This window comes from Xiphophorus couchianus, chromosome 10 (assembly GCF_001444195.1).
Source record: "Xiphophorus couchianus chromosome 10, X_couchianus-1.0, whole genome shotgun sequence".
Lineage (NCBI taxonomy): Eukaryota > Metazoa > Chordata > Actinopteri > Cyprinodontiformes > Poeciliidae > Xiphophorus > Xiphophorus couchianus.
The window spans coordinates 5469271-5492613 of NC_040237.1; the positions used below are offsets into that span (position 1 = coordinate 5469271).

Sequence of the window (23343 nt, forward strand, 5' to 3'; positions counted from 1 at the left end):
TAAAGAAAAACATCCAAAGAGTTAAAGGTGGGAAAAAGTTGACTAACAAATTTTGAGCTGAAGTTACAAAAACATAGTTCTTCCTCCAAATAGTGATTCCTGAACTCTTCTTGAGTTAAAATATTAGTATTGTTGTTTCCAAATGAATGTGAATTTGTTTTCTTTGCATTATCTGAGGTCAGAAAGCACTGCGACCTTTTGATTATTTTGACCATTTCTCATTTTCTGCAAATAAATACTCATTTTTTCCTTGGAATTTCAGAGACATGTTACCAGGAGTTAATAAAATAAAAGAACAATGTTCATTTTACTCAAACATATAAAAAGTAAAATCAGAGAAACTGATCATTTTAAGTAGTCTCTTAAATTTTTCCAGAGCTATATATATATATATATGTAAATATATATATATATCGCTTTGTTATGCATTTAAGATACAAAAAACCCACCTAAAACTCGTCATATGACAAAGTTTTAGCTTCACTTGGTTTAAATTTACTGCATTTTAATGTTTATTTTCTTATTTTTAAAAAATTATTGAATTATTTATTTTCATCTTTTAATGTATTTCTAATATTGTATAAAAAGACTTGAGTAGTTAAATGAAAGATCTGTAGAATGTGTAATTTTTTTTATGTGATTAATCGTCAGAATAATCAATAGATTAATTTAAACTAAAATAATTGGTAGTTGCTGCCCTGGTTTGTATTTACCAATGTTTTAGAGAACTGGACAACCCGGCTGTTAGATATATTTTGGATTAAGGGAGAAAAAAGTTTTTTGTTAGAAGTTCAATGCAAAAATTCAGAAACTTTAAACTCATCGCCTCGTTTGGACGGATGAGGTGAAATACGTACTTTCCTGGAACGAGTTGAGGTGTGGAGGATTCTGAAAAAATATGACAATTTGCTAATACATCAAGGTTTAAACTATATTTTTGTTAAATTAGTTGGTGCTCATTTATATTTTCTTTGTCACAAAACAGAGACAACTCCTTTAAATTTAAAGTAAATCCTGCTCTTGTACACATACTTCCCTTAGCAATGTTTCAACGTTTGCGCCTCTAATGAATTTTTCTGATTGCCATGCACCTGCAGATATAATCAGACCGAATGTGATGTTGCCGTGGAAACCGTGAGCCTTTCATGTAATCAAATCAAAGACGACAAACCGTTCCAACAGACAGCTATTTAGGAAACTCCTCCAGGTGGTTATTTTGGGTAGACCATCATCCTTTTGAATGAAAGGATGTTTTAACAGCGGTTTTAATGGACTGTCTGTACTGGAGCAGCACTCAGGTCTGACAGGATGTGTGTGTGTTTCCCACAAATTAAACCCCCAGCAATGTTTTTTTGACTATTCATTCCTGTTCATTCTCCACAGGAAGATATTTAAAGACTCAATCTGTTTGTGAATTAAAATCTCAGTCCAGGTCAAACAAGTGTGTGTTCCTTTCATCGGTTTTTGTGGGATAAAGTACTATTTCTCAAATGGATAAGTTGAATAGAATAAAAAAATGAGCGTGTTGTTGTTTTCCAGGTCTTGTGGCATCTTGACATCTTTAGGAGAAGCTTTCGGCAGCTGACCACTCATAAGTGCATGGAGGACTCATGCATCTTCTGCGCTCTAAAGGTACGAACAGCAACTCCTGTTATTCTAAATAACTAATTTTAGTATGTTGTTTTTTCTGTAAAAATCAGAACCAATGTGTTGTTTTTACAATGTTTGTTATCTTCTGCCTTTATAATTCACATGGAAAGGCATTTGAATTTAATCAGGGAAAAACAGTTACTTTGTGTAAACGCCCTGAACGATATTGACTGTGCACACAGTAATATTGGGCTTTTACAGATGCCGTAGTTCTGGTTTTGCGCATGCGCGCATGGGATAAGCGTTGTCATTGGTTCTGGCGCTTGGGTTTGCTTCCACGCGATACTGCTCTGTATGCTAACGGTTATTATTAAACCAAGATATCAAGAAAATCAACGGAACTCTTTATTACCACAACAAAGGGAATACTTTAATGAAAGAGCCGGACACGGAGCTTCTACTCCAGCGATTATTATCTCGGTTAGCTTACAAACATACACGAGGATATCAAACTTGAAACAGCAGAATGGTAGCTAACAACAGCGCTAACATCAGAGCTAGCAACGGCGAGTCAAAAAATCTCACAAGCTTTCTGAAAGTTAATAAACGAATTTACAACCTACAGGTGTGTTTATATATACTCATACCTGAAGAAGGGGATATTTCAATAAAAGAGCCGGACACGGTGCTTCTAATCCAGCGATTATTATTATCTAAGGAGGAAGTTCCGGTGCTCTTCACTATAACTAGCGCAACGCTAGACTCCCCCTGCTGGTTGAATCTGACCTCTGCATCACCCAAATCAGACTAGACATTAACATCTTCAGCCCAAACTGGTGGCAAAGCATCTTAACATAAAAAGGAATAAATGTACCTCTGAATGGTAAATAACCAAATTTCAATCCGTCACATTTGCTCATTTATGGCAATAAATTGTGTGAAACCGTGAAAGCCAATACATGTTTACAAAGTGTTGATCTCTTCAAAAGCTGAATTTACTTTGTTTAAACTTAGCCGTGTCACTAACTCAAACCAAATGAAGTCATTTATTTAAAAGACCGTTCACTCAGAAAAATTACAACAATCTCTCTGTTCTGCTTATAAATTAATTATGTTCTGTGATTCTCTAATTCATTTCTGCTGGTGGAAGCTCAGATTTGTTGTTATTCAAGTCATGGGAATTTGATAAACTTGCACTGTCTTAAAACTGACTCATCAGGCAGAGATTTTCTCACAGTCATTGTAATATGAGCAAAAAAATCACACTTGATAGGAATATCATATAATGTGAGAGGTCTGGTTCTGCTTCTGTTTTGTTTCATAATCAGATTTCTTTATCTTCTTTTGGTTTTTTATTTTAATTCATATTTTCTTTTAACTTCACTGACAGATTAAGCACCACAAAATGTGGACTAGAATCCCATCATCTCCTTTAGTCCATTTTTAATCAAAAAAAGTGAGACAAGTATCTCTCAAATTGTGTTATCAATCAAAAATATATTTTTTCTGCTTTTATGTGTTGTCGAAAATCATTCATACCCTTCTCAATAATCAATGAAAAAGATATTTATTGAAATGAATGGAAACAGACTCTTTTCGACATGGGAGAAATGTTTTGTTACAGGTGAAATAATCTGCCAGTGGAACTAGTACTTTTGAAAATTAATGTTAATGCATTATTGACTTAAAACAAGCTGCTATACCTTCTTGAAAAGTTACTTTAAGTTAGTTTTGTTTTATTTCAAGTGAACTAAAAACTAAGCCAAAAATACTTAAGATTTTGTGTTTTTGCAGTTCACAGAGTCAGAGCTTTATTAAAACAACTATCTCCGTCACATCGTTTAAAGAAATAATATTGTACACATTGGATCGGTTTCAGAAACATTTTCACATGAACCCATGCTGATCGGCCCCTGAACGTTGTTTTAAGCATGCCAAACCCATAGGGGGCAGTGTAGCGTAAAGCTAAAATCTATGTCAGCCAATGAGATAGCTTCAAAACAACCACGAGTTCCTGTTAGGAATTAAACATGGCGCCAGGACGTTCATTTGTGTTGACAGAAATGTAGGTTGAACTACTTTTGAATAGCGTATTAGCTTATAAAGTCACTAAAACACAAGACAATGTTGATTAGGAATCAAATTAAAGCAACTATGTGGATATATGGGTGCATTATTTGTCACAGGCTGTAATGGTTGGCACTTTAAATCTGTTTTCCCATGAACACATACAAACACAAATATGGAGTTTTCTCAAATCTCCAGTTTGGTATGAATTTTTTTTATAAATAATTGTTTTAAGTGGTATAAAACTGAGTGTTTGTGTGGATGAAAGGAAAAAATTCATTAAATATATTTGTTTTCCCAAATATCAGGCTACATGTGGATTAGGCCAAAGTTATCTTTGATCATTTTACACATAAATGTTGATCAGAACCTAAATAAATGGTTAGACTGCAATACAATAGTTTAACTATTATTTCAGATAAATGATAGTTAAACTGAGTTATGTGTGAGATCGGTGTACTTGTGTTTAGCTTGCATATTCATCGTGCTACATTTTTATTTAGTTAAATGTACCATTGCTGGAACATAAATGCACTTCAATACTGGAAGTCTGTCACAAAATTATCCGTCTCTTTGGGAGCAAACTACAAAGAACAGTTTAAAAGTTTTGCACAGTTCTTTGGTAGCCTGGCATCTCAGCAGTCCAGAAGATGAAGATCTGTAACCTCCTGCCTCCCTCCTAATGACCCAGGCTTAATGCAGCCCCGCTCCGGCCATTTGTTGCCTCAGCGCCATTATACATGTGTCTCATCCTGGAAGTGTGCGATGCGGCCCAGTGTTGATGTGTGCACTCCACACGCTGCTCCGTCTCCAGCGCCTCGCTGTAATTAATTGGCCCGGCTGAAAGCGCTGAGCCAGCACATCCCACGCTGGGGCACTGAAATAAGAAACGCACACAAATCTCACTTTCCACTCCAGCCACGCACCTCAGGATCCTCCCGCTTGCGCCGCACACGTACAGGGTTTGTAGCGCGCACCGCGCCGGTCAGCTGTGGGTGTAGAAATGAAAGGTGGTGTCCCGTATTTTCCTGTCGGGTTTCATTAACCGTCCTGCCAGCTATCAGCTGCAACGCTGCTCCCCACAGTCTGCTTGGAGTTGATTAAAGCATCCGAATAACCGAGGCAGACACCCACCAAATTAGCTTCAATGGAGTGTTAAATTTTTAAACAACTTCTTTAAAGATGCAGCAACAAAAATTAAGGTTATGTTTTACTTTACTTTAGGTTGATTTGCAGCAGATAAAGGCTGCACCGTGTAGTGGAGATAAGTTCAGAGGAGGCCGGTAGCTATCCCTCAAGAAAATTACTGCAACAATTTATCTTTCTCAGCAGCAAAACACTTTCATCAGAGGTATCACGCACACTTGGATGCAGATACCTGAGAACACACTGCAATAACCAGGAAAAAAAGTAAGAAAAGGGAATGAAAGAATGGAAAACTGGAGGAAAGAAGGGAGAAAATGAATGAACACAGGAGTGGATGCTGATTGTTTCTGTTTTCACACGCTGACATGTGCGCACACACTTAAACACACATCTCTAACTCACTCACTCCGCCCCCACTCTTCCTGCACTCCTCCCTCCATCCCTCCCTCTCTGTAGGGTCTATTCCCCCTCCATTCTCCTTGGCGCAATGCTGCAGTCAGCACAGACACCATATCACACACATACACACAATATTGCTCACACTTTCCCTTTTTCCTCCTCTCTCTCTCTCTCTCTCTCTCTCTGTTTCTGTCGTTCACACACATACACACTCCTCTCCGTCAGAAGCACGACTGCATTACCTTTGCCGTTGCCAACACTCGACTAGCACTCACTCTGATGAAGCCTATTGTTTGAGAACATTTTCACCGTTATCATCACAGCCATTTTGGTGAACTGCTTCCAGAATGCCACCTGAAATCAAATATACTGAACTTATAATAAAGGACATAAACCATTAGGAAATCAGTTATGCTAAAATTAACATATCATGATTTCCCCCCCACACACAATTTTCCCACTTAAAAATAGCGATTAAAGCAAAAACACATTACTAAACATTTCAACATGGACATACTTTTAGCATGATTTCTACACAAATATAAAACTTTTTAAGATAATTTTGAATGAAATTTAAGACCTTTACCTCCACAGAAATGCATAAACCTTTTTCTGCCAACCAGCAAAAAATTTGCACTTGATAGACGCAAAATAAAAAAACAAGCTAGCTAGCGAGGGTATGTTAGCGGTGAGTGTGACCAAAGCTTTGCCTGACAGAAAAGTTCCGCAAGAAAAATAAAGTAATTAATTCGTTCTGTCAAGACAAAATTTAAGATCTGTAACTAATATATTAAAGGCTAACTTACATTTTTAAATTGTATTTTAAGGTCTAAATTTTAGATACATGATTTAAGAGTTTTTAATACGGTGGCCCGGAGGTGCAAACCAGTTCAACATTAACAAAGCACAATTACAAATTACAAAAACACAACAACATTAACAAAGCACTACATTAACAAAACGGAAAGGGTATGTCCCAGTTGGAGACCGGAGAGATTGCTGATAGGACGACAGTGCTGTTGAACCGGAAGTTGTCGCTTGAGCGGGTCGGCCCGTTGTTGTGATACGTTATAGCGTCCGCCGTATTGAAAGTAGCTTATCTGTGCATTTCCGTTTGTTTCACCATGGAAATGCACAGTACTGGCTACAAAGTCAAGAAATTCTGCTCTTCAATTTACGTTGTTATTATCTTTAATTCCTACTTGTTAAAGGTAAAGGCAGTGGGTCCACTTTGTTCTGTAAAACGGTTGAAACTAGTCCACTCAGCACGTTTTCTCCACTGCCACTTTCAAGATGGCTGTGACGTAAGTAGGAGTCAGCGAATCAGCAATTTCTCAGGTCTCCAACTGGGACATATTCTTTCCATTTTGTTAATGTACTGCTTCGTTAATGTTGTTGTGTTTTTGAATTGGTTGAAGTGGTTTGCACCGTAGTGTTTACACTTGCTGAATTGTTCTTGAAAACATAATCAGCATTTTCATAAAGCTTGTCAGCAAAAGGAAGCATGAAGTACTCCAAAGAGTCCTTGTAGATGTCGGCTCTGACTCTATAGTTGATTAAACACAGCAGAAGACACAATGGCTCCCAAAATCATCTAAAGGTGCAAACTAAACACTGGATCTCAAGCAACTTGAATTCTCTTCCTCCAGACTTTAATTTTGAAATTAAATTTATTTTAAATCCAGGAATGCAACTAGTTCTGGGCAAGAAAATATTTACAATATAGGAACAAAAAAATTACAAACAAATCATAAAGGCTGGCTTAAAAATTCAGTTTGATGAGCAATATACTGAAAATCTTTATTTAATGAATAGAAGATTTGAAAGAAAAACATAAACATTTCAATGTAAAGTCACATTTTAAGGAAATGTAGTTACATTTTGTTGCTTCAGCTTGATTTTCTTTTACCTCTGGTTGATGAACTAAAATGGACCCACTGTGGACAGAAACAGATGGTGATGAACTGTGACTGTGTGAATATTTTTCTTTTGATATAGTGTTTTTAAAAGTCCTCAGGTCATAGAGGAGACCTGCTGCTTTTCAGTCCAGCCGTCTCATCAGCAACTGAATCCATCACTGCGACTGAAAACCAGCAGAGGACCAACCGCTGTTTGGATACGTCAAGCCAAATTAGGTTTATTTCTGTCCCAGGCTTTCTATAAAAAAAACATATATTAAATGAATGCATGTTTTTTCCAGCATAAATCTCTTCTTAACTAAAAAGTAGGTCATTTTTATCCGTCGACAACGTTGAGAAAGTTGATTATGCTTTTATCTCTCCGTGTTTTGGTGCTGCAACCCTCCATCCAGCTGAAGTCAAATTCACTCGTTGCTGGTACCTGTGTTCAGAAACATAATTTCTCCTTTTTTTTATTAGCAACACTGCACTATCAGCACCAATATTGCAATTTTAGCTATCTTAAATAGAAATTGATTCAGTTCAATCTAGTTTAGTCCAGCTGATTTCAATTCAGTTGAATCTTATTTACTGAATTTTATTCAATTTAGTTCATTTAAATCAAGTTCAATTTATTCAGTTCATTTGATTTAAGGGAGTTAAGTTTAGTTAAATTCTGCTCTGTTTAGTTAGTTTAGTCCAGTCAATATCAGAATTTATTTATTTATTTTTTTTTTTTACAATTTTACAGTTTAAACCAATCAGTCTGATTTGGTTTTCAGACCATTAACATGAAGTCCTGGAATAATGTAACCCCTCCAACTTTGTTAGTCTTGAAAATATTTTGTAGACGCCTTCGGATGTTCAAAATATTTGAGTCTGCATAGATTATAGAAATAACAAAAAATGCGGTAAGGCTTTAAGGAAGAGAATGTCCGGTGAACTTCATGTAAAAACAGTATTTTTATTCTATAACTAATCAGTGAAGCTTGCAGAAAGAAGCAAATCTTTTTATGGACTGGTTTGTAAGATCAGGATTGTTTCCTCTAATAAGACCTGAGAGGCTGCAGACTGCTGGGTCTCTCTATGATGTCCTTCACATCGGATGCTGCCCTCAAAACATACTTCAGTGGCCTAGCTTTCTCTGTTAGCCCCCTGGTTTGGTTTCTATTTCACTGCTACAAGCCTCTCTTTGAGCTGCTTTATTTTGTTTGAGAAAAGTGCCATTTATTATTTACATGTTGTGATACTGAGGCCTTGGTAGTGCCATTTGTTTTATCCCTGTCAGAGAGTGTTGTGCAGCACTTTAGCTCTTGATAGGTTCACAAGTTTTCCTGCTTCTTTTTTATGGGCCATTTAGAATAACTCGGTGATCCAGGAAAATGCATTGACAGTTTTTTCGTTGTTTTTGTTCTAGCTCCAACAATGCAGAGGTGTTTCAGGAGCAGCGTTATAGTGCGAAATAGTTTATATTTGCTGCAGCAGATGAAAAATTAATGGATTCTTTATATTTGTGTGCATTTTCAGAGTATCTTTGCTCAGTTCCAGTTCAGCAGCGAGCGCGTTCTGCCGTCAGACGCACTGCGGAGCGCGCTGGCCAAGACTTTCCAAGACGAGCAGAGGTTTCAGCTGGGCATTATGGACGATGCTGCCGAGTGCTTTGTGAGTCTGCAGCAGCAACGTGGCTTCACATTGCACACAGCACAAAGTTGTTTTTATCTTAGCATGTACATTTACAACCCTTGGTACTCGGGTCCAAATGCAAAATAATGAAGTGCATTTTGATTAGCATGAAGTCCTGTCACATATATATCAGTTATGATGCACCCTCTTGATGACTTTGTGAGTGTATTGGGATTATAAATGATTTTTTTCCAAAACACTCAAAACCTTTTTTTCACTCTGTAGAGTTTTGAGGAAAGAGATTCATTTAATACAATTTCCAATGTGGAAAAAGTGAAGCACTGTGAATATTTTCAGTATGCAGAGTAAGAAAATTTCTATGGAAGTCAATAAAAAGTTGTTTGTTGTTTTTTGAGTATGTTAAACTGTAAAACTTAGTAAAAAATTATAGATAAAGTCTTTATCCTTTTAGTTCTGTGTGGAGCGGTTCCTAACATTATGCAGATCAAAATATTATTTTTATAGCTGTAACATCTTTAAACTTCCTCTGTGCTACTGGTTTCTTCCAGGGAATTTCAGTTGTTTTCTCTACTCTTTGCCCTCCGTGTGTGTGTGTGTGTGTTGTGTCTGCGTGCATGCGTGTGTGTGTTTTATGTGTGCTTCTGAGAGGTGCTGTCTGATCGATTGGTAGTAAATGTGTTCAGTCAGGGAATCCGTCGGCTTCTTATGAAATATAGATGCTGCTCCCATGGTCAGATTAACAAGAGCACCAGCAGAGAGGAGCAATCAAACCCACACACACACACACACACACACACACACACACTACATGTAGCACTCTTAAAACCACATGGCTCATATGTGTAAACTTTGTTTCTCAGGAGAATCTGCTGATGCGTATCCACTTCCACATCAGCGCGGAGAGCAGAGAGGACATCTGCACAGCCAAACACTGCATACCACACCAGAAGTTTGCTATGACTTTGTTTGAACAAGTAAGTAATTAAAAGAGAAGTGATTGTTCATATGAAAACCCAAAGCTAATATTTTGTTCTCTAGACAATCCTGCCACTAACTTGACCCATATATTTGTTCAAATATTTAAGAACTCATCGTCATTTTCCCCTCGACTGATTTAATATGTATTATCAGATCTCCTGTGTCTCAGAATAGCATCAAATTGTGACTTTACTCAACACTGAACATTTAAACCTCTAGGGAAGGAAAACTGTAATTTAATGCATTCATCTTAACAAGGAGTCACGTTTGGGATCACCATTTAAAAAATAACTCTTTTTCACTTTAAGTATATTTCCAGTGGGGCTGTCAACACGTACAGCTTAAGTAATAACAGTTATAAATGATAAATTATGGTGTGAGTAATAAAGTGCAATAGCACAGAGAATAACTATAAAATATACAATAAAGAATCGTTAACAGTTAAGTTTCTAGATGCCAAAGGTTATAGATACTTCCAAAGACTTTTACTGTCTCTGCAGCAAAATGTGGTTTTATGAAAAACTGACTTCAGGAAAGTCTGGAATTTGATTTTAACATTTTCTTGATCTGAAAAATTATGGAAAAACATGTGTATTTCAAGATATTACTCAATATCTGATTGTCTAAAACACGTGTCAAACCCACGGTCCAGGGGCCAAATCTGTCCCGCTGCAGCTTTTTAAGAGGCCCTTTAGACTCCAAATTACATCAATAAGTTCTTCCAGTTTTTCACAAATCTGCAAAATGCACACAAAATCAACAAATCTCCACTTTTTTCTGATTTTATTGCAAATTTTATCTAAATTGGTCAAAAACATTGAGTTTACGTGACTGCTGCCTCAGCCCTACTTGATGTCAAGTCATAGTCAGTAATAGACACGGCGAGTAATAAAAAGCCCCATTCAACATCATATATTACCGCAAATATTGTAAAAATTCCTAACAAACATTTCTAAACTGGCACCACAAAATCTGCAAGTTTGACAGCAAAAAACCATTAAAACAATCACAAAATCCTGGAGGAACAGCTATTGTTTGATATTTTAATAGTTTAATTGGTTTTATCAATATATTCTGGCACGACCGGCCCTTTAAGAACATTCAGATTTTGATATTCCCCAAATTAAAAATGAGTTTGACACCCCTGATCTAAAACATCCATCCATCTAATGAAATAATTAGAAGTATGAGCTTTGGACAAAATCTGAAAAAGGCTTATGGCGACTTTCAGCCAGTTGCCTCGGCTGATTTATAACATCTTTAAAAAATAATTCAAGAACGTTTTTTTGTTTTCAACTTTTTCGCCAAAAATTTCACATTTAATCTAGCATTTTTTGTTTGGGTTCTTTTAAATATTTTTGAGGGAAATCATGCATCTGGACCTCCACTGGTCCGACTTACACGTGCAAATCCAGTCTTCCAATTTCTTTACCACAGCAAAGATTTGGTGACAAGATGGGAATCTGGACTTTGTTGGCTTGAATCGTTTCTTCAACCGATTTAAACAGAAATGGCTCTGGCCCTTGTTTAGATCCAGAACATGCTTGGAGGAAAAAAAGAAACCCTAAATCATTATGTGATTTAACATTTGATGGCTCCTAACGAGAAAATAATTATCAGAGAAAACGATGTCCTGTAATGAATCCCAGGATGCGTTTCTTCTTACAGTGTGTGTGCAGCAGCTGTGGAGCCTCTTCGGACCCCCTGCCCTTCATTCAGATGGTTCATTACATCTCCACCACGTCCCTCTGGTAAGTCCACCCCAACACACACACACACACACACACACACCTACACACGCATGCGGGTGAATACACACGGTGCAGTAAACCTGGAAGCAAGCTGAGGCTTAATCATGGCAGTAAAAGAAGGTACAGCGCGTTCTTTTCTTCTCTGCATGAGCCCTGGCCGAACGCGGAGAGAAATCACACATGAACATATATGCGCATACATCATGCACGTGCTCATGCGTATGCAGGAGCAGGTGGGCGTGTGCAAACAAATCCCAAATGTGACTGAAGGAACGTCCAGGCAAATCCTCACACAGTCAAATGCCTGTGTTACATTAAAATCTTCCACGCTCCAAGTTAATGAAATAAGAAACTTGGTAGCAATCAATCAGTTGCACCCAGGGAGTAACAAAAATCTATAAGTAAAACAGCGCAGCAGAGCCACCAAATGAGAAAATGAAACAAAACATCCATACATATCCCTTTGGTAAATAATCGAAGCAGGAATGCTGGGTGACAATACAAGTAAACAGGTAGTTCAAGCACAACGGAGCAGCCTCCCCTGTGTTTGTGCCTGTTAACACCGCCAGGCTATTTTTAACCTGTTTACGGCCTAGCAAAAAAGTCAGCATAAGTAAGATAATCCAAGACAAGACAAAAATAGAGAGGAAGATATGTGATTCAAGCATGGCTCAGACATAAGTAAACAGAAATAAGAACGTCTTCTTGGCTGTGGCGTTGCATTTTCCTGCTTCCCCTAAAAGAGAGCAGTCACAAGGTTTAATTCAGCAGTGGAAGGGATGAGGAAGGAAGGAGCGATTAAGATGGTTTTTAAATTTGTATTATTATTATGATACTTACAAAGCTCTGAGATGTGGACTAGAGCCTGTAGGGCAGTTTTAAAAAGCCTTAAATTAATTACATTAAATACATTAATCGCAGGTCTTACATTATTTAGTGGCAGGACTATTTAACCTCAAATATTCTCTGTAATTTATTTTTCTTGTTTGTCTGACAGAAAAGTCTCACGTTTGTGTTACACTCAGACGACTTCATTATGTTCGGTGACTCAAACTGGTTGAGGCTACCGCTAACTAGCTGCCAACTAGCTAGCTAGCTAGCTTTTTGCATATATCATCTTTGCCACTGCCTTACTTCTGTTGCCAACCCAGACTAAATTCATTCTGTGGGGAAAAAAAGCTTAGCACTACTGCTACACAAAATATTACATTTCCTTTTGTAAATTTCTGTCGTAATACAGATCTTAAATTTAATTCATAATGGTCTTAAAAAGGTGTTATATTTGAGTTGGTGAAACCTGAGTCAAACCTGTAGCTTCACATTCACAGAAATAAATTATGTATGTATGAGTTTATAATCAGAGGACTTGAAAACAGATACAAACTGTCAGATTTCTCATGTTTAAGTTCTGTTAGCTCTTCTCAGTTAAAGTATTTTAAAAAATCACTTTGAATTAAAGGTAGATTTTATACAAGGTCAAACTTTAGATGTGGAAACTGAAAATCACTAGTTTTAGTGCTATTTTCCTGTTATCCGCTGAAAGTCTTGCCTAAATGAACTGCTGACATTTTGTAGAAAAGTTGTTTTCCCTTTAAACATCTTACATCTCTCTGATAAATCTCCCTTCCTCATTAGTGCCCGCACAGCAAAGAATGGTGCGTTCACTGACCAGGAGAAGATCCAAAATTGGAATTCTCGACTTTTGGTTACCAATCAGGGCTGATTAAAATGAAAATTTAAAAGATTTTAAGATTCTGGTCTTTATCTAAGAATTTATTTATTTATTCTCTTGGAATGTATTTTTGTTATTTTCTCTGCAAAAACACAAAATCTTACCAAGTATTTTTGATGTTGTTTCTAATCCAAATATCTCAGCACACTTGAATAAGAGAAAACTAACTTGCAAGTAATATTGTTAAAAATAAACAAAAGCAGAAATATTCAACTTCACATATAGGTTCAACAACGTTGGTTTTAAGTTTTCAGCAGCAAAGAGTGTGATCGTTTCCTTTTTGCTTTTCTCTCCCGTGTGTCAAATGCTGCAGTAACCAGGCGGTGAGGATGCTGGAGTGCAGAGAGAAACCAACACCGGACATGTTTGGAGAGCTGCTCCGCAACGCTAGCAACATGGGAGACCTCCGCAACTGCCCTGTGAGACCATAAACACTTTACACATACACTAGGATATTATGTAAACTTCAGTGAGAAGAGAAACCGTGAACTTTAACTTTGAAATGTATGAGTTTAGTAAATATTTTTATCACACATTAACAAAACATCTGTTTTGGCCTTCCCACTTACGCTTATCATTAAAAAAGTAACATTTTTAAAACAAAATGAATTAACTTCTAATCAATATGCCACCGTATCACAATAATTAGACAATATTAATTAGCCCAACATCTGGCAGTCATCAGGTACATGGAGAATCGTGTGTGGAAATGGCCTAAGATTACTTGTGAGGACTTTTTATTTACACTGCAGGTGGCTTAGCAATGATAAACACGGCATTTAAAAATGTGTATCTGGAAATGAAGTGTTTACTTTTGGTAATCAGAGCTGTACTCTGAGCAGGAATGGCTGCACACCTCAGATTAGTGCTTTGTGTGTCACGAATCAGAAGTTTTTAAAGCCAGAATCATCTCCTTATAAAGCTTTCTGAAAGCAAACAGAGGTTTTATAACTGCAGCGGTGAGATCAGTAAAGGTGTGGATCTTGAATGTTAAAGCCAGACAATATTAATAAAGCTGAAGTGCCTCTTAAAATCTAAGTGCTTCAACTTGAAGAGAGTCATTTCTGATCAGCAGACTTGATGCAAAACTGTTATTTGTAATTGAGGTATTTTTCATTTCTTATAATAGTTGTTTGCACAACATATCTTTTTGTGTGTTAGCATTTTTATTTACCTTAAGTGATCAATATATACTGAACTGCACACCTCCACCACCGTGCTTTCTGGGTGGTTTGACTTGTTTGTGTTGATGTTGTTCTTTCCATACTGTCCATTAAGGCCAACGTCTCTTCTTTGGTTTTATCTGAACAATTACGTTGTTCCAGATGTGTTGCGGTTCATTTACAATAGATGCAACTTAGTTTTTTACATATTTATGTTAAATAATGTTGAATCTGGTGTGTGTTTTTGCACATTTGAAATTTCATTAGAGGGATTATAGGATTAGCGATATGTTCTGATAATTTTGCGTAGAATAGGTTGTCATTAGTTTTTCTTATTATATGATAGCTTGCTTTTATAAGGAACTAAATACATTACTAAAACTAAAACAGACTAAATACATTAGCCGGCATACGGTGTAAAACATTGCCATACAAATATGCTTTTGTCCCTTTAAATGCTCACTATTAACATTTATTAGATAAAATTAGTGCATGGACGAATTAATCTAATGGGCAAATTAAAAAGATAATGAGTTTTCATAATTAGTTTAATAATTTCTTTGTTTTCCTCTTCTGTCTTGACGGCTGTGTGTTGCATAACATGCACTTCATTTGCATTTTCTTTTCATTTTCTCCATTAAATTCTATCACTGGAGGTACTCTAAGCACTAATCCATAGTTATCAGTTTTCTCACAGTAAGAGATCATGTTTAGGTGTTGAGTTGGAGATCAGTTTAAGGGGAGAAAAATTAGTTGTTCAATTAGGATAGAACACAATGGACCAACACCAACAAATGACCATCAGTGGACTTGAAGCAACGTGGATTTTATATCTCTCCGCTCTTCCTGCAGACTCTGAGATCTTGTTTTCCAGATGAAATGCAAACTTACTTCATTAGTTTCTTAAGTCATTTTAAAGAAATTTGTCTTTAAAATAATAATTTCCAATTGCAGTTCAAGCTTTATTTGTCTGACAGAGATGGTCTCAGATTTTTCTAGAATACTTTGTACAGAGAAGAGTTCATGTTCGGCTCAATTACTGCGGGGAGACAAGCCCAAATCATTGCACCTCCATCACTGTGCTTCATAGCTGGTATGAGGTGTTTCTGCAGATATGTTGGTTTCTTTCTCTTCATTACGATCAGACATCTCTACTTTTCTGTCGTCTCTACATTGTTCTAGAGGTTTTGGTTATTCAGGTGCAACTTTTTAAACTTTTGTCATGTTTTATGAGGTAACTGAGGCCTGGAGAGTCTGCTATGGAGCTTTTGAGGTTTTTGCTGCTTCTCTGAACATTGCATGTTCTGAACTCGGAGTGCATATGTGTGTGATGCCTGTTGATGCACAGACTCCAGGTGCAGTACACACCTTGTGAATCTCCCACAAATTATTGAATGGGCTTTGCTTCACAAGCCCATCAAAGCTGTGGTTTTTCCCACCGTAGTTTCTTTTTCAACTCAACTTTCCATTGATATGTTGGATAGAACAGCCATGCTAACGCCTCATGCCACTCCAATTTCTGCATCAACACAAGAATATTTTGTATTACTGTGTTGCAATATTCATCTTTGAGAAATTAAACTTAAAATTTTCAGTAGCTGTAGGCCAAAATCAGAAATAAGCCCTTTTTTCACTTCTTGACTCACTAAAATCTATTATTTTTCAGTTATATACTAATTTATTAAGCTACATCTTTATTTTATGGGTAAATGTCTGCATAAGAACACTAATCCTTCGGTGAGTTTGTTCAGGAGATGGTTTTTAAACTCCGAGTGAGAAAGCGGTGAAGTTATCATCAGAGCAAATAAGTGTCTCTAAAACTGTTCCTAATTGTGTTTGACCTCTGAGCATTGCACATGCTCAGTCGGCATCGCAAACGTAACGGCAATTTGCAGCCAACTATTATGTGTGAAATGAGAAGCCGTGGCGGTCTGTGCCCTGCATGATAATGGTGTCTGCAAGCTGCCTTTGTGAGAAAAGGTCCATAATCTACCTAAATAGCTGGTGTACTTACACCATGTCTCATCAGCAGGACACGGGAAAGAGCAGTTCTCCTTCTTATTTCTCCGAGATTCGGAGCCATTACTGAAAGGGAGAAAAACAGGTGAAAGCAAAAATAAGATTTAAAAATTCATCCAAGCTGTATCTGTCACCTGAACCTGTGAAAACCCACACAGGATGTGGTTGTTGTTTTTTTTTTATGTTGGATTCAGACCTACGTCAGCAGTCTGCTTGGCTGTCAGCAGACTGATAAAAGTGAGATTGTTTTATTTTATGGAGCTTTTTGGGTTGTCAGGAACCACGGCATCTCTATTCCCTTTGAAGGATGCAACAATCAGCATTCCTGAAAGCTATGGTATCATTTGACAAACAACCCTGTTATGTAACCCCGTCTGGAAAATTCTGCTTATCGAAAGGTCTGCAAGAGCAACTCTTTTTTTGTTGCTGTTAGTTTTTTGTGTGCACTGATTAATATAAAGCACCACAAATCTGTTTGTACAGTCACTGGATGAATAAGTTTCATGGTTTCCCCAAGTGTATTATAAGCCTGGCGGGCCACCAGGCTTTACTTGCCACCCACCAGGCTTAGTGTTTGTTCATTCAAATTTTTTTTATATACACCAGTAACAGATAGAAAAGACGAGTTAGTCTCTGGTGAAATGGTTGGGAGCACAATGGGGTCAGTATATAAACACAAAGAGGTCAGAACTCTGTAACCACTTCCTGTCTCTATATGCTAACAACTTCAGTGATTAAAGTGACAAGTCATGCAGAGACGATCAGAAAATTTTGGACACTTTAATTAGGATGAAATGTATATTTCAAATGTATTTTTATTTATTTTCTATGTTTGCATCTTTTTGAGACTATAGTTGGTGTTTAAGTATTGTAAATAATGTCTTCTGATAACACCTAGTGATATTTTCAGATATTCGGCCAACTTTAAGCATTTTTTAACTCAAAAACACAGAATTCTGCTGGGTGACTTCTTGCAAATTTTCCTCTGGAAAACACTGAATTTTATCTCTTAATCGAGTTTTTGGTATTTGAAGATGTGATTTTTGGTAAATCTGTATTTTTCCCCCCCAAAAAAGCAGTCATTGGGTTCCTAATTGTGTTTGACCTCTGACAAACACAATTAGTAGCACAATTACAGCTTCTATTTATTTGGACGTTGAATTCAGGTCATCTCTGCAAAGAAATATTTTAAATAATTAAAATTTGTATGACAAGTCAAAATATTACGAGTATAAAGTCGAAATATTAGGAGAATGAAGTAGTAGTTTCAAGAGAACTCCTACACAAAAAATGACAAAAAATTAAAGCATCTCTTGATGTTGTACTATGGTATTGGTTTTACAGATGAGGAAATTCTTCACTTTTTTTGAAAACACATCAGCATCAATTTATTATTAGTAGCATGACTTTGAAATGATTGTGCAAACGGCTGAGGTGGTAACGTTAGATATGGGTAACTATCAAGCCTTTTTCTGATTAACCCCTCCAGACCGAATGTAGCGGCGACGGTCCAGCCAAATTTGCAGTACCGTAATTCTGCGACACTTTGCGCTATCTGATTAATTCCAACAATTTCTGAAAGGGGAGATGTTGCGCTTTCCAGCCAATATTGAGTTATTACGGTAATTTCACTCCCGCTGTAGCAGGGAGTGAAATTAATCTGAGGGGTGCTCTTTTAATAGACGGTAAATTACAAAAATGACTTGCAATATATTGAAAGTTACAGTGGTTATAGATAAATGGGCAAATGTATTTACTCACAGGATATTTAAAATTAAAACATGCAAAAATATACAGGTGGTCATTTGAAACTTAGGTCTTAATATAGGGTTAAAGCAACTTTTCTTTCTGGTAGAATACTGTCTTTGTTCTGCTAATATGACTACATTCTTGTAGTCAATACTTATGTAACACTCTTGTACACAATACTCCATCATTCAACTCACAGACAAGATAACTGAAGTGAAAGCCACTTTTCAAAATACTTTTCAAAAAGAGAGAAAAAAAGAGAGGATAATCAACTAAAATCAGATCTGGCGTGAAAAAGTCAGAAATTTTATTTGTAGGCCATATCACCCAGCCCGACCGACAGAAGAGTGAGGCTGTGTGCCGACCTTGCATCCTGGACATACAGATAGCCGCTGTCCTGGCGCTGTGCCGCTCGGCTGCCGCCCTCCGGCCTGTGTTCGTGTCTCACTCTGGGAAGTGAAAAGCAGACCCTGGCAAAATACCTTCCTGCCATCTCTGGTGCCAGTGCAGGACGGCTCTCTGCCCACAGAGGGAGCGTCCTGAGCGGGACTGTGCTTAATGTGTGTGTGTGTGTGTGCTGCGTTTGGCAGAGGATCTGGACGCCGGGGAGTTCTCAGGCTGTTTCCGAGTCCGCTTTCCCTGCCCCGTGTGCGTGCTTGTGTGTGTGTGTGCAGGCTTTTATTTCAGGGTGTGTGTGTTTGTACCAGCTCTGCGGTGGGTCATGACTCAAAGGAAGGATTCAGAACACACGGTTCTGAACTCAACAGAAGGCCCGAGGGACAAATACAACTCAGCGCAGCACTTTTTTTTACCCCTCTGTCGTTCTCTCTTACAATCCGTTCATTATCTCTTTTCTCTTGCCTTCGTCTCCACTCCCCTTTCTCTTACTGTTTACTTATATCCTGTGTGCATCTCTATGCGTACTTCTGTTAAATACGGCTAAATAAAAAAGTAATTTGGAAGATCTGATTTGGTGGTAAGAAATTTAAAACAAAATTAGATAACAAATTTAAAAAGTATTAAAAGCTATTATTTAAACACAGAAAATCAACTTCTTTGAAGTAACGTCAGTCATTGTTTTCCTTCAAATTGGTCTCAAGGCACATCTGTATAAATAAAAATATAATAAAAATGTCATGAAACGGTGTGGTGAGGAGGTGAGGCAGACGCTTGAGACCCAGGTAGAAATGAAAATGATGATTTTAATGGTGAGAATGGCAAACCAAAATCCAAAAGTCCAAAACCCCAGCAGCACTGCTGAGCCGGAAACAGGGGCTCAACACAGGTAGCAACAGAGCAAACGAGTGGACTGATACAACTGACTGAGGACATAGACACCAAATGAGACGAGGACCCGACAGAGACGCTGGGACACAGGTGACATTAAATACAGGGGAGGGTAATCACAGAAACGAGACACACCTGGGAAACAATCAAGGGGAAGACAGGACAACACAAAGACTCGGGGACACAGAAAACTCTAATTAAATACACAGACAACACAGAACATGACAAAAAAGTAATTTTTTTCAGTACTTGAATTAGTTAAGTTTAAGTGTGTATCACATTTTAGCAACAAGGAAGTTCAAAGTGCTTTAAATTGTTAAAACATCACCAATTATTAAACAAGCAATACACATTACATTTTGTCAAATTTATCAAGCAAATATAAATATCTTGATCAATGTTCCAATCTAACTCTGTCTAGTCTTGATTTAAAGGAACTCACCGTTTCGACAGCTTTTCCCGAACAGTTTCTAGTGGAGCGTAGAAACTGGAAGCTGCGTCTCCATGTTTGGTTCTGGTTAAACAAATGAAGCTCATATCTTCTAAACCCCAGCCCACACAATGCTGCCCACACAGGCTTCTCCATGAGACACCAGGCCTGATGGGTCACTTGATCTGAAACAGAGTTAATCTGGACTCATCAGTTCACATGACCTTCTGTTTAACAAAACATTTAGGTGATCGCCGCTCATCCAGGGTTTTTTTCCGACCATATTTGTTCCACGGTATCCTTCCAGATTTTAATAGTGCACTGGACAGTTCTCTATCCAATTTCAGTTTTTTCTTTAATCAACTTTTTTTTTTTTTTGCTTGATGCCGGTGAATTGACTGTTCTAGACTTCTAGGATGTGTCTTTCAACATGGTTGTCTAAGAAATGAATAGCTACTCATTGCAGCGGTTGCAGCTAAAAGATAATCGTCCATACAGTGGGGGATCTGCTTGGTCAAATGCAGGTGGTGACTTTTATTTGGCCAGACAGTGTATGGTAGTTTTGCTAACAATCATGTTTTATTGGTCTCATGTAATATTTATACTCTACAAAAAAACGTACATTTTTGTCTTTGATTAACAGATTCTCCAAATATATCAGTCTGTATCTACAGACACTATGAGTTTCAACCTTTATTTCTTTTTTGATAGTAAAGTTTTTTTCAATGCTTCAGTATCTACGAAAAGTAGAAGCCTTCTTTTTCACCATAATAAATAAATCCTTTCTCTCTTCGTCGCAGAGTAACTGTGGTGAGGTGCTGCGTATCCGCCGGGTTCTGATGAACTCACCAGAAATCGTGTCCATCGGGCTGGTGTGGGACTCGGACCACTCTGACCTAGCAGAGGACGTCATCCACAGCCTGGGAACCTGCCTGCGTCTGGGAGATGTAAGAGGCTCACACGGCACGTTGCACACGTTTTGTTCTCTCCATTAACTTTTAACATAATGCCCATCTGGCCACATAAGCAAATGCATGCAAGATGATAGATACATGTGTATAATACTCCAATAGAAATGCAAAAAACCAGCAATTTGTGAATGTGAGGCAGATACACTAATGTCTGTAGTTGTAGATTTAAGGCTGTGTTTGTGTTTGACTGCAGTAGAAATGAACCATCTACGTTTTAGCTGCTTTACGATCTGCAAACAGCTTTCTGCATAAAGATTCTGGATGTTTTTTTCCAGAACATGCACCATTTCAATTTTAGCGTTTTTTAAATTTATATTCATAAACACATTGATTGCAGCTTAGGGAGATCTTTGCATTGGTGTAATTGATTACCCTTTCTGAAGATGAATTTTGGCCTCAGAATGAAATTAATAAAACATTTTTTGGGGGTTAAAGTACATGCATCGTCATATTTCAGGGTCAGAAATCTGAAATACTGACATGAAATAAATAGATTGTCCTTTTCCCAGTCTTGCAAAGCAGCATAGTTTTAAAATAATACTTCTGAAACAAAAGTACAATGGAGTAGTTAGACAAAAGTCATAACAACAAACGTTATGACAATAAGAAAAGCCATATGTTATGAGAATGAAATTGTATTACAGAAAAAGTCATAATATTTTAAAAGAATATAGCTGTATGATAATAAAGTTAAAATAATACAAGCTCAATAATACGAGAATAAAGTTGTGCTGTTATGACTTTATTCTTGTATTATTTTCTCTTACATGTTTTTTTCTCATATGTTTGTGAACATAAAGTTTAGGAAAATTATTTTCTTTATCAATCATGAGCAGTAGCAACTTTTTTGTCTAACAAAATATTTTCCTATCTTTCATACAACACATGTTGCATTAGCTTTAGGTACTTTTTTAGGGTAAAAATTTTTGCAAAACTAGCTCCAGATGTTTTCTTTTAGTATTTCAGTGGCGAAACAGCTGTTGCTCTCAGAATGATATTTTAGGTTATTGCGGAGAGCAGCTAAACCCTCATGAGAGAAACTGAATGCTGTCATTTCTGATGATATTTGTTCACTTTTGTGGTGAAATATAAGCAGACTGGGCCTTTTATACTTTTAAATCTCAACAAAGTTTACTGGTTGGTTAGCTCTCCAAGCTTCATGTATACATGAAAGTATCCAGGCTGCAGACTTTGTTTTTTTTTCTTGAGTTAGCATTGGGTTTTGTGTTGATGCACAAGTTCGGTGATCCAAATCATCATTCTTTAAGTTTTATCTGTGTTTATATTTCTCTATTTCTGTCTAATAATTTAGTATAACTACCATAAGCTATAATACAAAGCAAAGCTGAAAAGGAAAGGCTTTAAAATTATGATAAATGTCCTTTTAAAGTTATGATATAGGTTGTGAGAGAACCAAACTGTAGAGATTTAAGTATATTTCTGTGCTTCCCTGAAATGGATTTCACTTTCTGATACAGTAAGCAAGAACTTTATCTCGTTGATAAAAAGGCAAAAGATTGATAAAAAATAAATAAATAAATACTGGATGGCAATGAAATTAATGTCACATATGGCAGCAAAAATGAACACTTGGTGGGATTTACTGCAAAACACAAAAGACTTTAGAAAGAGTCGAGTTTTAAGCCAGTAACATAAGGTTTATAAATAATTATAGTTTTTCATTCTGAAGCTAGATTAGTTAAACCTTAGAACAAGAAAAACAAATTAGTTTTTCTGCTTATAGTAAATGCGAGCAGCACAAACATTTGAGAAAACAAAACACAGCTTTAGTCCTTAAATCTTTAAAGGTTATGTTTATTTGAAATTAATATATCTTCTTCTTTTGTACTGTCTTTCAGTCTGAGGCTGATTGGTTGTTCTGGTTTATAAACTCTTCTAAGCTAATAGGCAATTGAATGATCATTACCTACAAATATAAACAAATGCAAGGAAATGTAAACCTCATGCTGCAGCTGGTGTTCAAGATTCTCACTGTATGATAACCCTGAGTAAAAATATCACGCTTTCACAATACCATGGTATTTGCACACCAGTGTAAAAGAAAAACATGCAATATAATTTAATTGCTTTTATTTTAAATAAAAAACAACAATTATCCCCACTGATGCTGATATAATCAATAACAAACAGCCAAATTATTGTATAGACTGGATAAAGGTGCTGTACTCTTCTCTCAGGCAGCTGACTGGCAGTGTGTGGCAATAGGAGACAACGCTTTTTACACTGTGTGACTGTTTTTGAACAAAATGTCTTGTTCAACTGGCAGGTTGTTTCACTTATAGCTAGTACTTTTTCATCAGTAGGGAGTTACTGACTTAAAACAAGCTGTTGTGCTGAAAAGTTACTTATAAGTTTGTCTTATTTCAAGTGTAGTAAGATATTTGCCCTAGAAACAAGACTAAAAATACTTGGTAAGATTTTGTGTTTTTGCAGTGCATAAAACACAAACATTGATAAATAAATACACAGATTCTAAGTCCTGAATGTGCAGGGTCAGT

General features: G+C 36.9%; 1 protein-coding gene across 8 annotated transcripts in view; it reads left to right on the top strand.

The window, feature by feature from the left end:
• The window catches only part of usp54b (ubiquitin specific peptidase 54b), a 73147-nt gene that overhangs the window by 21669 nt on the left and 28135 nt on the right, over positions 1 to 23343 (top strand). For all 8 annotated transcript variants that reach the window (XR_003597059.1, XR_003597060.1, XM_028029782.1 and 5 more), the window contains 6 exons: positions 1540 to 1632; positions 8628 to 8762; positions 9605 to 9718; positions 11391 to 11473; positions 13519 to 13624; positions 20654 to 20800. Coding sequence is in view for 6 of the 8 variants with exons in the window: in XM_028029782.1 (XP_027885583.1) it covers positions 1540 to 1632; positions 8628 to 8762; positions 9605 to 9718; positions 11391 to 11473; positions 13519 to 13624; positions 20654 to 20800 (678 nt within the window). In the remaining 2 variants the exon portion in view is untranslated. The remainder of the gene's footprint in view (positions 1 to 1539; positions 1633 to 8627; positions 8763 to 9604; positions 9719 to 11390; positions 11474 to 13518; positions 13625 to 20653; positions 20801 to 23343) is intronic.